Below are 15,731 nucleotides of genomic sequence, written 5' to 3' on the forward strand. Positions count from 1 at the left end.
GGGGGAAAACAAGGGTAATTAGAAAAATTTGAGCCAACGCGAGGGGCGGGGAACGCGATTTTTTGGGTCAAAATTCCCACTCCCCTGGCGTAATTAAATATTGAACGGTCCCTTATTACATTTCCCCACGGAGAGTTACTTACAATACTGCCTGCAAAATTGTCTTGGTTTTGTGTGGCAATTTAATAATGCACAATAAAAGCACAATAAGAAATTGAGTTATTTTTGCCAATAAAAGGAAACCTATGTTTGTCTAATGGCCTCAAAAGCACCTGCTTCAATAGCATATACAATGGGCGATTCCAGTTGACGTTCATACACCCTATGGAAGATATGGCATTAATCTCCTACGCAGGGAGATGTATAAACAGTAGATTTCCAATGGAGTCACACATTCAGGTAACCCCATTTGAAATCCACACTCCCTGTGTGGAAGATAAGGTATTGTTTTTCATAGAGGGTGTATGAATTTGAACTGAAATAGCCCAATAAATGGACACTGTAGTTTAAACTACACTGCTAAGCAATAATGTAGTATCGGCTGTGGTAATTAGCAGGTGATACGGTTTTTAACTTTAGAAGCAGACGGACTCAAATAATCTGCCCCTACTGCATAAACATGCTTGTTTGCTTGCATATACTGCATTTCTACTTTATGCTATACTTCAACATGAAAATTTCAAGTTTTAAGATATTTTCTCATATTATCAAAAGGTATCTCAATAATCACTGAACCAATACTAGGCTTGTTTGTACTCATTTTAATGCATTTTACATGCTGATTCCATTATGGTCATGAAAATGTATAATTCTGAAAAGCACGAACAACCGCACACCAGTAACCTAATACACTACATCAGTCCCTCCCCAAGTCATAACACAGTATCTGCATTGTAAATAGCAAGTAAATACTTCGTTTTACTGTGGGATCAACATATAGAGTTATATGATGGACCGTCAAAATGTCACTACGACACTATGTCAAAATGTCACTACGACACGATGTCAAAATGTCACTACGACACTATGTCAAAATGTCACTACGACACTGTCAAATTATCACTACGACACTGTCAAAATGTCACTACGACACTATGTCAAAATGATGCTCTGTAGACCTGACTAACACGGAATTTGGTTGATTCCATTTAGGTTCACATTGGGACATGAATCCATGACAGTGTATAAATATTACAAATATGCCAAAAAAAAAAGGTTTGAAAAAGAAAATCATATTATAAGATTGTACATTGTGACTTTGAAGAATGTGTTGTGATAGATGAGCATTTTTGAGGCGCTAATGACCATGATGACGACTTTTCTGTTAACAAAACAGGATATAAATACGTCACACCTGTAGTAAAACCGGAACACAACACCACCTGTCTCGAATGAAGGAAACTTTAAAAGATTGTGTCCGAATTGTAAATAATCAATCAAATATTGATTTGTTTTACAGTTATTCTTGTATAAACAGATCTTTTCACAATTTTAATTACAAAAACAAAAAACAAACAAAAAACACACCAAATACGATTGTACACTTGTGGAATGAACTTTGCATGTTTTGGGTACAATGTCACAACTTCAGGTCAAATTTTAAGCTATATGATTATTAAATAGAGGTTACATATGGAAAGGTTTGGCTACAAAAATGATTCTCTTATAAACCATCTATGCACAGTTTTCACCTCGATACACCTGAGCAAGCACACAATTTCGTCCAAGCTGGCAGTGAATTGTCTCAACACAGTTTTTCATTACACTACACGGTTGAGTGCATAGCATCATAGAGCTGTGTGAGATTCTAGCTGGAAAATAGGCGTCTGTGATTGGTTTTTCTCAATACCTCAAGTGTTCCCTTCATCCAATCAGAATTTTTTTAAAATATCGAATGAAAGCTAACACTTCCCCATAAAAACACCTTTTTCACTAGGTCAACAGATAACGCAATTCAATGTTTATCGCAAGGCGAATGTGGTAAATCTGTTGAAAACGACTTTTCCAAGCACGATTTTTGACCAAAATGTAGGTTTTAAAAGTCAAAACCCCAAGTGTTTCTTACAATATTGTTCACATTTTATGTCATTAAATGAAAGAGCACACTTATATTGTTCATACACTAGCGTCATTAGAACGAGCAAAGGCCAATTCTCTTCAAATTGCAAATCTTGTGCAAAAAGTTACTATTTTCGCCTTTTTTGAAAATAAGACGAATTTGGCTAAGTAATGGCCAGTTATACACGTAGCCACTACATTAAATATGGAATAATACGCCATTTTGCTCACTTTTCACATCACATAGAGTTAGCAAGATGAATATTTATTTCGGATGAGCAAGTAAGAGTTATCAGCAATAGCTGCCAGGTATCATCTGTGCAATGTAGAATGAAGAAAATAGTCAGATTATCTATAGGGCAGCTATTGCAGATAGCCCATTCTGGCACATGTACCTGATGGCAAGCGTACTATCAACATCAGCGTTGACCTTATTTCGGTAATATAATTTGATTATCTGTAAACCGTGTCACAGACCATCGCCCAGTATATAATTTAATTATCAAACCATAGCATAGTATGGAGGACTATAGGTGCATCATAGTTCATTTTCCATGTATTTATTACAAATAATTAAAATGGCTAAAATTATATATGCAAGTGCGGGAAGATGAATTTGGGAAAATGAATTTATTTGCAAGAGTATCACCGTAAAGAAAAGGATTTAGCGTAGCATATTATGAATTAAAAAAAATAACATTACGAAATTCTGTATATTTTAGTTGGAAGAGACTTAATAATAAAATGGTATAATGGTATACTAGTACATTATTCTGAAGACGTAAAATAAATTTATACTTCCCACAATGCATTTCTTCCATTTCAATATTCTGTACTGATTTGCTATCTAGTACAACGTGGGTTGATAGTGACGAAATGTACCTCAATGAAGTGAATGGACAGAGTACATCCAGATCTTGTAAAAGAATTAGATGTTTATTTCTTGGCCATCTAGGTCCTACTCATGTTTAGCCCTTTTATTCTCAATCATACATGAACTAGCGATAAATACCAGTCATAAATATACAAGGCAAATCCAGTATAAGAGATGAAAATCCTCTATACCGAAATGCATCAGTCGAACGCCGCTTATTCGTCGTTCACATTTTCTACCGTAAACATGGGCAATGGGCAATATTGCAGTTTATAGGCTATCCCATAAATGCAGGGTTTCAACGAATGTGGTCATATTTTAAAATGTGTTTGCAACCATCAGTCAGTATTTACATAATTATGTGAAATCCCCATCTTTAGCTATGATTGATAGGAAACCAAAGTTCAGTTTTTAAAAGTTTTTTTAATGTCATTTTTGATAATTCTCAGGAAATTTACTTTTAGATATGTGTCACTTTTAACACAGAAGAATTTGATTTTGAGACAAATAGAGTCACAAATGAACGAACGTAAGTCTCCAAACCTCTTCATTGAGTATAGATTCCTGTCTTCTGATTGGTTGAAAGTGCAGTCATTGAATTAACTATGCCCGCAAAATGAACTATGGACCGGTCCATGGAAATGAACTATGCACCGGTCACGCGCGTCACGATCAAACTGCGCGTTTTTCCCAGCGTAAAATGATATTACGCACGCGTTAATGTTTTCACGCGTTATAATTACGCAGAAATCGCAGATTGTAATCTGTGTGCCGTTCGCATTGAAACTATTAATTTCTCTTCCCAAAATCGATGCTTTTAACCAAACAGATGACAAGAATCTTAAGATTTGGTATATAAAACAAATATTGACTGCTTTTTATTCGGGGCATGGTTAAAATTATAGGCCCGCGGTGATCTCAAAACCATGACTATGCCCTCGGCTACGCCTCGCGGGGCATAGTCATGGTTTTGAGATCACCTTGGGCCTATAATTTTAATCATGCCCCTCATAGCAGTCAATATTTGTATACTAAGATTATGCGTGTTTAATCATTTATTCATACAGGCCTATATAACAGCACGCGTGATTGGTCGAGAGCCGAGCATAAAACAAAACAAAAATTTTATCAAATGAGCTCTGATATTCTACAAATTATAGCTAAATGATGTGGGTTTCACGTAATGTAAATACTAAATAATGTATGAAAAAACATTTTAAAACTCAACACATTCGTTAGAACTCGATTTATATGTGACACACTGTTATGGGGAAAACTAGCAATTTCGTCATAGTCATAATGGGGAAATTGCGTCACAATGAGGAAGAATTCCCAGTCGCTGACTTTGATAAACTAGATAACCAAATTCTTAGGTATTCAGCGAGATTTTTTGGTACGGCTGAATTGTCGTAGAAGAACCCTGCAAAATGGCATAATGATGAAATACTACCTTATTGAGTACATTATTATAGCAGGAAGGACAACAATATATTTATTATAATGAAATGAAAGGTTTTCTTAAAAACAAACAACTGCTATAGATAGTATTGCATCTACCTTTAATATTATCAATATTATTGAAAGGTATAGTTTATGACGAATAGGGCCCTACTGCGTTTTTACAACACTGATGATACATTCAACAGAAATCGTTCAGAATTTTTTTTTTTTTTCAGTAAATTTTGCTTTCCATGTTAAATTATGCAAAAACGGAATAAAGCACGATAGTTTCAATGAATATGACATGGCATTTCAGTGATCGTCTCAAATGTTGTCGTGTCACTGGAATGACTCGCTGTTTTCGTGTTGTTATGGTTATAACGAGGGTTGAGAACGGAAAGCCTTAACTCACAAAGGAATCCTTTATGAGTTAAGGCTTTCTGGATCTCAACCCTCGATAAGGGGTCTCACAACGACCTTTTCAGGTAGCCACTATAAAATACAAATATATAAATTCAGATCATAGAAAGATGCGTCTATTTTAATCAGAACAGGAACAACCCGGTTGGACAGCATGGTATTATTATTTTGCCATTTCTCTTTTATGAAAAATATGCCTAATACCAATTTTTCACTAATTCAACATGTGGTTTTTAAAACATGTTACAAATGCGGAATCCTCCGTGTGTAATAATTTTGCTATTCAATTAATAATTAAACTTGATTGATGATATTTATCTTTAGAATTCTTATCCTTTTCAATGGCATAAAATTTGGTCACACTTGTTGGTCTTGGTATGTCGTGCCCATGGGTCACGTGCGTATTTATAAATACGTATTTATAAAATCATCGAAGGTAGCTGGTTACAAGGCGATCGTCATGCCTTACTCAATGCCTTTTAAGTTCTATTTAAAGCAATAATGCGTGATTTGCTCACAGCGACGCCCTCAATTTTGTCTACTTAGTTTTACACGATTGTAATATCCAAATGGGTGTACTAATACCCCGGACTAATACCACAGTGAAAGACTATAAAGATAAAAACACTAGTTTGCGTCTGACGTCATCTGTCAATCAAACTCCGAGCACGGTTTGTTTACAAGTGTCGTGATGATATGAGTTGCTGAACACGGCGGTAAAACCCGGCGCCTTATTGTTAATTTTGCACCTTTTAACATACAAACCATCTCAAAAGTTAGGTCTTAATAGTAGGAAACTTTTTTTGGTGAAGGCACCATGTCCACAATGCCTAGAAAAGTTGCTGTTTGCCTTGTAAGAGTACGTATTTTTCGCCATTCACTGCTATTCCTTTTCTCCGATCGGCACCAGCCAGATGAATCGACCTTCCTTATACGCGCTATTAGCCAATCAAGGATCGTAGAGAATTTGATTGACAGTGACGTCAGACGCAAACTAGTCTTCTTATCTTTGTCTTTCATTATAAGCATGAGGTGCTTTAATTTCAATAAAATGTAAAACTTTTGAATAAAACCAGGGATCCCTGTTGTTTATTCACCAAAATCCCCAAAGAGCTTCTCAGATAGGGCCTACGCTGCAAGTGAGGTTTCGGTTTCTTTTATTTTCCCGGTTTATTTTACCTCAATATTTCGGCTTAGAATGACCATGACCAGAAAACATGTGCTATTAATGTATTTCAACATTTCTGGCAGACTTCATTTTAAAGAAATAACCACTAGTCGAAAGAAAACGGATATCAACCAAAATAAGTAAATGACATTAAATGTCAAGTGACAATGTATAGCATCAATGATAAATGTGGCCTAGGTCACGTGACCTAGAAATGTTATTATCAAATTGCACTATGGGAAGTCTTCAATTACTCTAGTAGTAGTATTTACCCTAGCCCTCGAAGAAGCGATTATAGGATTTCTAAAACGTTATGCGCACATACTCGGTGTCGTGAGAAATTTCAATGTACTTCGAATATATAAAGATTATTACTCTGAAATTGGGGTCATAAATTTATATAAAAAGAGAATAACACATCTGCTCATTAGTACATAAGTGGCAATTCCTTAATGGTTTTCAATATTAAGTGTATCAATGACTTGCACTATAATAAGTAATGAGCACCAGCATTTGAATGAAAATGACTAAACATTACGTGCGGTAATCTTACGATATTCACATTTTTGTAAAATTAAATACGGGTATTAACATGCTTATTGCCATATTGGTTTCAGATCTTGAAAGTGCATTGTCAAGCTGAATCAATATCAGTCATTTTTATTAAATTTTGCATCAAAATCAAAATATTAATATTGATCAGGTTTGAACCACATTTCTTGCTTTTAGCATTGTCGTCTATAGACAGTTAACATTTATACGTTGACATAATTGAGCTTGGGTAAAATGCGTGATCGCGTAAATGTCGCTTTCACAAATTTATTATTTTTAACGGATTATTTCGATTGTTAGCAAACCTCAACCAAAATGAAACGTATTTTTCTTAATATCATCAATATTTGAATCAGAATCAATATATAAACAATTCTCTATGTGTCATTAAAATATCGGCGTTAAAAGTGTAAAGGGATCACACCTCCTATAGCCGCACACTTACATCACGGTATAGGCTACTTTGCATCACTTATGGCGTACGTGACAAAATATGCCGTATAATTTCCCCACATCACAAGTCATAGGAGGTAGATCTAAAATACTATTTTTTGTTCGTACTATAACATTATGATCTAAAGGTCATGACTGCGAGTGGAAATCTTTGTAGCTTAGGTAATATGTCAACAACAATAAATTCAGTGTTGTGCTCATACCGCTACTTCGCTTTACATGTACTGTTATAAATGCTAAATTATCTAGATAAGCTTTACCTTCTTACTTCACCTTCTGAGGCTAAGTTTGCATATTAATAAATACATAAATAAATAAATAAATAAATAAATAAATAAATAAATAAATAAATAAATAAATAAATAAATAAATAACAGGTCGTCTGATTTCCTTTAAGGCATGAAACACAGAGTATCGATTACCTATTCTGGAAGGTCTGTTCTTTGGATTTTTATACGCTCTCCCTTTTGGGATTGAGCACTTAATTATTCGTTAATCATTAAAATAACAATGGTCATGGGGTGAATACACTCCAGTGAGATTAAGTATGCAAGTGAACTGAACTACTAAACCACTTGAAATACAGATGTCAATTGAGATCAATTCTGTATTGATTTGATTAAATCACTTGTATTTGTCACTAGATAGACTCGAACACAGGACACATGGGAAGAATATTACTCGAGGTGTTTATTTCTTGATAACCTCTCAACTTTTACCAGATAATACATCAGCTTTCCCATTTTGTCTTTTGGAAAATGAATAAACCATTACAACAAATTAATTTATTTCGGCTCGCCCTATATGTAATATAAACGGTTCAAAACAGACCATTATCAGAAATAATCGGTGTCTTGTTGAGGTATGGTTCGCATGTTAGTCGCTCGGAAGGCTCAACCCTATCGGGGTCTCGCCTTCCGAGCGACTAACTTGCTCACCATACCTCAACCGGGACCGAGTCAACAAAACATTATTCTTGATAATGTCTTATTCTCACTAAAGGAATAACTTGATCTTTTAACTTAATTCTGAAACAACGCTATTAGCGAGTTGTGAATGACAATTAACGCCCGGGGGCGGGGGTTCTTCGAAAAAAAATTACGGGGATGTGCTACGCAGACTTTCGGATGCTGACTTTCTCTAGGCCTATACCTACTTTTTGCTGTTTTTTCCACCCATCAGTATACCAATTTTTCACAAAAAATACCCAAAAAGCACCCAAATGTGCCCTAATTGGGCGCTTTTAGGGACACTTTTGCCCAAATTCGCCCAATTGGGCGCATTGGTCTCCACTGAAAACCCACCCATCGATATACCAAAATTGCTGAAAAGGTACCCCAAACCGTGGCACATCCCCGTATACCTTCAACCAGGGAGAACCCCCTCCGGGATTAACGCAAATGCCTCACGTGGTAAGTTACACCTGCTCCCGTGTCACGTGTCTTCCCGAGTAGTAAGCTTTTGCTTTTGTAAAATTTACTATCTGATGCTGTCTTTTAATTTGTGAGAAGACGGGTTCTGGTCTATTCCATTTAAAATCCACACTACCCCTGTGGAAGATTTATCTAAAGTCTTTCCACTGAAGGAGTATGAGTTTTAAATAGAATAGACAATTGGGTAACTTCCACTTGAAATACTCACTCCACTTGTGGAAGATAAGGGTAAAGTCATAACACAAGGCGAGTATGGGTTTTATAATGATTAACTCTGACCAATTACATTTGAAAAACATACTCCCTTGTGGAATATATTTCCAAAATCTTCTACAGAGGTAGTGTGAATTTCAACTGGAACAGCCCAATAGCACCTGTCTCCCGGGTAAGAAGAAAGTATCAAGGATTCTCGAGTAATAATATATAGGATAAGCCATCAGTACACGTTTGCGCAACTAAAGTCAGTCACCATGGTCACATACTCAATGCACAAACATGATTGTGGTGGTATGTCTTGTGTAAGAGATTATTGACTTGTTGAAGAGGTGATGCATATTTTTGTGGTTTATGTAAACAAATCTAAATGACGAGAAATGACAAACATTTGGCTGTTTTTTCCATTACTATCATATTTTGATACACCAAGTAGCCGAGGTGTTAGCTCGATGACAATAGGCTAGGAACATACTTAAAGCTAATGTGCCTCGCTCCCTTTTCAGTTGCACGCACGTATTTATCACGCGAACGAGGCTTTCGAATTCTACAACCACGGTTAACGTAACTACAAACAGTCGACGCCGCGATATCATAGTAATTTGCACTTAGAACATGTAGAGTGAGAGTTATTTAATCCGCATTTGTAATGTTTTATGAATGAGACATGGAATATCATTATGATCAAAATTGGCCTTTTCATGATTGTTGATTAGTTAGACACATTATTGTGTGCAGAAAACCTCTAATTGTCACTTTATTCGATTATTTCTTTTTCCAGATGAAATGCCAGGGGAGACCTGTGGTGGTGTCGTAGAAATGTTTGATCAGTACAAAGTGTTCTCCAAGCTCAAAGACGGCACGTACGTTCCAGATACAGACTGCTCCATTACATTCAGAACACATGACTATGATCGCTGGTATATACGTGTAACAGGTTTCAACATCGACTTCACCAACAGATGTAACGAAGACAAACTATTAATTTACAACATTGAGAAGGAAGTACAAGATCTTGTCATTGAGACCGATTATGGTTTATGTGGAACTACGAAGTCATTGCCCAATTATTACTACACGAAAAATGATACAGTCAAAGTACAATTTGTGACAAACAATGCTAATACTAATAATAAGAATTTCACAGGATTTGAACTCCTGATCACACCGTTTAAAGATTATAAAGAGGGTGGTAAGTATCGTAGCTATATATACTGCTCCAAGAAAGTATCCTTACACTTGGAAAAATAATCACAATTTCAAAACTGAACCATATTGGGGTAACTTTGTATTTTTAATAGATGCCCTATCTAATATCCGGCACATTTGACACCCCATTGAATCCAATGTGAATTCAAGAAGCAAAGTTACAAGCATTTGATTAGACGAAGGTCCAGTTAAAACAAAAAGAACAAAAGAAAACTGAAACAAAAGAGCTGGCAAATCTAATGCAAGTTTTGAAAAGTACAGAGAAGTAAAAACTGAGAGAAATACTGCTTTAAATAAGGCTCCATTGAAGAAACTGTGTAGTCTCTTTGTTGCGCTTGTTGAAATCTTTTTGCGCCTTATATAGGCCAATTTGTCACTTTTAAAACAATTGCTTGTAACTTTACTTTTTGAGGTCACATTGGATTCAATGTGATGTCATAATGTGCAGGATTAGATAGTGCGTCTATTACAAAAACAAATTTACCCCAATATGGTTCAGTTATGAAATTGTAATTATTTTTCCCAAGTGTAAGGATACTTTCTTGGCGCAGTATATCTTTGGTTGTAGATGTAAGCATATACTAAAGTAGTTTGTAGTTGCCTTTCGTGATGCAGTCATGTCTACAGTAGAATTCACCACGACCTTTGCAGGACTTAAACCCCATTAAAAGTTATTAAACCAAGATAACACTCATTGAAAACAGCTCAACTGATTAAATCAGATCTTCTCTGGTTAAATCCACACAACACATGTTTCTGATTTACCTGTGCAATGAGCAATGAGCTGGTATTATAGTTTCAGTTGGGTGAACGATTATAAAGCGAACGCTAGGTTACAATTCTGTGTGGGCTTTTGTTTACGAAATGAGACAGTGGTCTGCTTATTGTTAACCAGCGTTTTTGAAAATGAGAAGCATAGTGGTTTGCAGACTTAACACGGTTTGGAAATAATTTCTTCATATTTTTTGGTGTTATCTGTCGTTTACATAACACAAAAGTGCGAATATTTCCAAACACCTAAATTAGCTAAAACTTTAGGACATGTTACAAAACTATATTTTCTAGAATTTCAGAGAATACTTTAAATATTGGCCGGTTATTTTTCACACAGTGGCGTTAAATAGGCAATGTCCTATTACCTATAACATACACTAAAACACCAAAGTGCGAATATTTCCAAACACCTAAATTAGCTAAAAATTTAGGACATGTTACAAAACTATATTTTCTAGAATTTCAGAGAATACTTTAAATATTGGCCGGTTATTTTTCACACAGTGACGTTAACTAGGCAATTGCCTATACTTCTAACGTACACTTCTTGTGGAGGTCACGCGTCAATGGTGAGAGCACTGTGTATAGGAAAACAGACGGTAACTGCAGTATGTAAACTGAGGGGAGGCATGGTCCGATCAATATTTACGCCAGGAGGATGGGGAAAATTATCATCATTTTTGATACTATTACTACAGCTTCGTCTACATGTACTGCTACTAAATATTTTTATAATTATTATTATTATTATTATTATTATTATTATTATTATTAGTAGTAGTAGTAGTAGTAGTAGTAGTAGTAGTAGTAGTAGTAGTAGTAGAGTAGTAGTAGTAGTAGTAGCAGTAGTAGTAGTAGTAGTAGTAGTAGTAGTAGTAGTAGTAGTAGTAGTAGTAGTAGTAATAGTAGTAGTAGTAGTAGTAGTAGTAGTAGTAGTATTGTTATTATAATTATCATTATTATTATTATTATCATTCTTATTATTATTATTATTATTATTATTATTATTATTATTATTATTAGTGTTATTATTATTATCATCATTGTTGTTGTTGTTGTTATTGTTGCAGCATATTGTGACGCAGATGACGGATTTCGTTGTAAGTTATCTAAAAAATGCATTCCAAAGGACGCATTTTGTAATGGCGAATACCAATGCGAGGATGCCAGTGACGAACCAACCGGCTGCGTCAGTAAGTTGTCCAACAAACCCACCCCATACATACAAACACACAAACACATAAAGAAACTAGAAACCGCCGTTCTATAGAACGGGACAAGCCGACTCCCGCACAACAAGGTTAACGGGTCAATTTGACCTTTGATCCCTAAACCTTTGGGGTCATAAATATTTTTAACATGTTTAGAATGTCGTAAAAATCATTCCTGTTGAATTTGAGCTCGATTGGACCAATTTTCGAAATTTGACCTTTGACCAATCCCTTGCGGAGCTAGATGCAGTTGATTGCGGTTGCCAGAAAGGAAGAATCTGAGTCAACAGAATCTGAGTACAAGCCGCCGGGCAATAATGGGATCAAAAGTACCAGAATAAATTTTGTGCCTGTTTAATGTGCCGAACTTGGGGCCAAATCAGGGAATGCGAATGTGGCTCCTCGTCAGTGATCCAGATTGCCGCATTCTGGTTTTAACCACAGATCCTCAATTTTTTGAGGATCTGTAGTTTTAAGACTCGTTTCGGTAAGAGCAGTGAAACCTGCTCTCCTGGACCAGACGAGCCTATTTTGAGCTCTATGATACTTAAAAGATGGCAAATTTATAATTGCAAAATATTTCAATACAAATAACAAATTGGACAGGAGTATTTGATTAAAATTGTAGATGAAAATACGTCACATTTTATCATGTAATACATTACTGTCGATTATATTATGTCGCATACAAGATTGTTGGTGTAGTGTTCATTACACTATTATTGCACATGTAGATATTGATTATTACTAGCATACAGTATATTGCACATTAATTATTGTAAATTATTTTTTCTCTTTCCAGTGTTTTTGATCACAATGGTCAAATATAAAATGAAATCGATGGAGTTACACTTTGTATATTACATAACATTCGAACATGTCTGACACTCGTTTATCTTTATATTTTACGTTTTCTTGTCGAGTTCTTCATAATATCATTGAGTTGATTTGATTCTGTAACAAGTAAATTTTTAATAGGAACTTGTTGGTCTCTTTTTTTTAAATTTTTGACTTAGGAAAAAGATGCCAATTCAATCGAAATATTGGTTTAAATATTAAGTTTATCATTGATATTCCATCCAAAAATAATTGTACTCAGTGATACATCAAAATTAAGAGCGTCTTCAGGAATTGATACATGTAATTGGAGAATTTAAACTAAAATGATTGTTTTTGTACCACAAGAACGTGTTCATTGTCTTCTATAGAATAGCAAATAACACACTTTGGAGTGTCACTAAATGATCATTTCAATTATTCATTTACCGTTACTAGAGTTAACTGAAGTCAATGTGTATCCTTCAATATCAAGACTGTGAAGTTCCTAATAGTTTATGGCAACAAATGTTGGATGATGGTAACTGTAGTAGGAAGTCAATACTGAAGCACTGTAGTTCTGCGGTGTTGGTTTGATATATATATGATCCAGAAGAGTTCCTTTGGTAGTGGTTGGGTCTTCAATCACTTGATTGTATTGTCTGAATGCAGGAAGGACTTGCTCTTTCATCAAGTTACGATTAAAGTCTCCCACAAGGACTTTAAAACCTGTTTCTAGATTTTCAATCTGGGCTGTTATCTCATTCATTTCATCATTGAATACTCTTGAGCTTGTTGCAACAGGTTTGTATATAGCTGCAATCAGCAAGTTGCTTCTTCCTGATGTTCTTATCGCTAATACGTCGGAGTGCTCAGTTATCAATGGTAATACATTGTATTTCACACTGTTTTGAACATAGATGGCAACCCCTCTTCCACTACCAGAATTGATTGATTCAGATGAATAACCATCAATTGCAATTGTTTCAGGGTTATTGCTACTTGTCAACCAGGTTTCAGATAAGCAAATGACGTGAGCTTTTCTGAACTCGCTATTGTTTTTCATATCTTCAAAATGTCGATTTAAGCTCTGAATGTTATGATGTGCAATAATGAAATAGTTGTTGTGATCTATTTCTAATAAAGGGTTAGCCACGGAAAGATTACATTGTGACATCTTGGCAATATTGGGTGCAATAGTTTCGTCACAATAGATTCTCCTGGCATCAAAATTCATCAGATACATTCCATCAAGATGAGTGACTCGACTAAGTGCTACGTATGCCATTGCCTGCTGCAAGTATTTCATTGATATTACTGCTTGGTCCGTAGTTTGTCCTTGGATCTTGTGAATGGTGACAGCCCAGGAAAGTTTTAACGGTATCTGTTCTCTGGTTGTGGTAAACGTCTTTCCTTTCAACTGAAACGATTCCTTGCGTGGCTTTATGGGAGTACATTCTTGATAGTGTGGTGGGATGAATTCTGTTATTCTTGCCTTGGCACCAATACGAGAACTATCAAATTTGACATATACGACAGTTGGCATATTTGTCGAGTTGCAGAATTCGATACCTTTAAATACACCAGAAACTCCATTGCACAGACCGTCAGTCACATCAACGTTCGAGATCAGCATAACTCGGGCACCTACTGCTAATTTTAGTTCATCTGCCAAAGTTGTGCTGCGATCTTTGCGTTTTGTCTTATGTGGTTGCTCATTTATTCTTATGATACGCCCACCTGTTTGATCAATGTCAATGGCTTGTATCGTATGTATATGTGTACTCAGGGTAGCTAGCATTTTCTCATTATGTTCATCGACATCATCGTTGCGATAAAATAGATGCATTGCGTCATCGGGAGCGGAGAGTCCGTTATCATGGCTATCTGAAACTGTACGTGACTGAAGTAACTTCATATCAATATCGCTTATTTGTTCATTTCGTTTCCTTGTGCGAAGTCTGTTCAGCATTTGAGCAAAGACGACATCATCTTTTTGACGCATAATTTCTGTCAGTTCAACAACATTGAATAGGTTCCAGAGGTACGTCCATTAATATATCATTACGTGGAAGACACAATGGTGTTCTTGGAGAAATAGGCGGTAATTGATAAAAATCTCCAACTGCAAGAATTGACACATTGCCAAAGTAAGTGGTGTCTGAAGAACCTTTGATCTGTTGCAATCGACCATGTATATAGTCAAACTGTGGTACACTCACCATAGATATTTCATCAATAATGACAAGTTGTAGGTGTCGATACTTCATTCGCAACGTGTTTACAGATTCTTCTGCAAGAGGCGTGTAATGATGTGATCCTTTGGGAGGTATCTTTAACCCAGTACAGATTGTTTGGCCATATATATTAAAGGCGGCAGTTCCCATGTGGGCAAGTAGTAGAACAGTCACTTCCTCAACATTTTCTGTCATTGGAAGAAAGGTTTTTCTAGCATAATACGTTATGCACTTGATCACATGTGATTTTCCAGTTCCAGCTCCTCCAGTAAGAAAAATGTGGAATGGTGATAGGGTATGGTCACTGGCTTTGTCATTGCACCACTTGGTAACATAGTTAAATAGTTGACGTTGTTTGTTGTTCAACTGTCGCATCATAGATTCTGCTTGTTCTTCTGTAATTTCAGGACGGCATGTTTCTATTGCACACCTCGGTATATCTTGACGTTGTTGTTGCGGCTGCTGTAATTCAGGAATTTCGATTTCAGCAAGCTCATCATCTGAATCCTCGTACAAATTACGCTCCAATCTATCATCCTGCTGTTGTTGTTCTGCTTGTGGATTTAAAGCATTCCATGCATCCTGAAGGTCGGGTATTTCTTGGAGTGCATCCCATGCATTATCTAGGTCACTGTTATCTGGTTCGAATTCTTTCATGTTGTGTTGAACTATTTCTTGAACTGAAACGATTTCCCCATTAATGGTTACGCGACCTTGTAAGTGATAACTTTCATACGTTTCATATGATTCAGGTTTGATTTGGTTTCTTCTGTGTGGAAGATATAGGCGTAGCATGTTCATATGGTAACGCTCTTTATCCCTATGAATTGATACTCGAGGATAACGAATGACAGCTGGTTTTCCGGTGGTTCG

The 15,731-nt window shown here is 35.9% G+C and overlaps 1 protein-coding gene across 1 annotated transcript in view; it reads left to right on the forward strand.

The window, feature by feature from the left end:
* LOC140146465 (uncharacterized) overlaps positions 1-15,731 on the forward strand; it is a 64,159-nt gene that overhangs the window by 26,597 nt on the left and 21,831 nt on the right. The window contains exons 3-4 of the mRNA XM_072168324.1: positions 9,393-9,803; positions 11,665-11,787. Of these exons, the coding sequence (XP_072024425.1) occupies positions 9,393-9,803; positions 11,665-11,787 (534 nt within the window). The remainder of the gene's footprint in view (positions 1-9,392; positions 9,804-11,664; positions 11,788-15,731) is intronic.

The sequence above is a fragment of the Amphiura filiformis genome, chromosome 2 (assembly GCF_039555335.1).
Source record: "Amphiura filiformis chromosome 2, Afil_fr2py, whole genome shotgun sequence".
NCBI lineage: Eukaryota > Metazoa > Echinodermata > Ophiuroidea > Amphilepidida > Amphiuridae > Amphiura > Amphiura filiformis.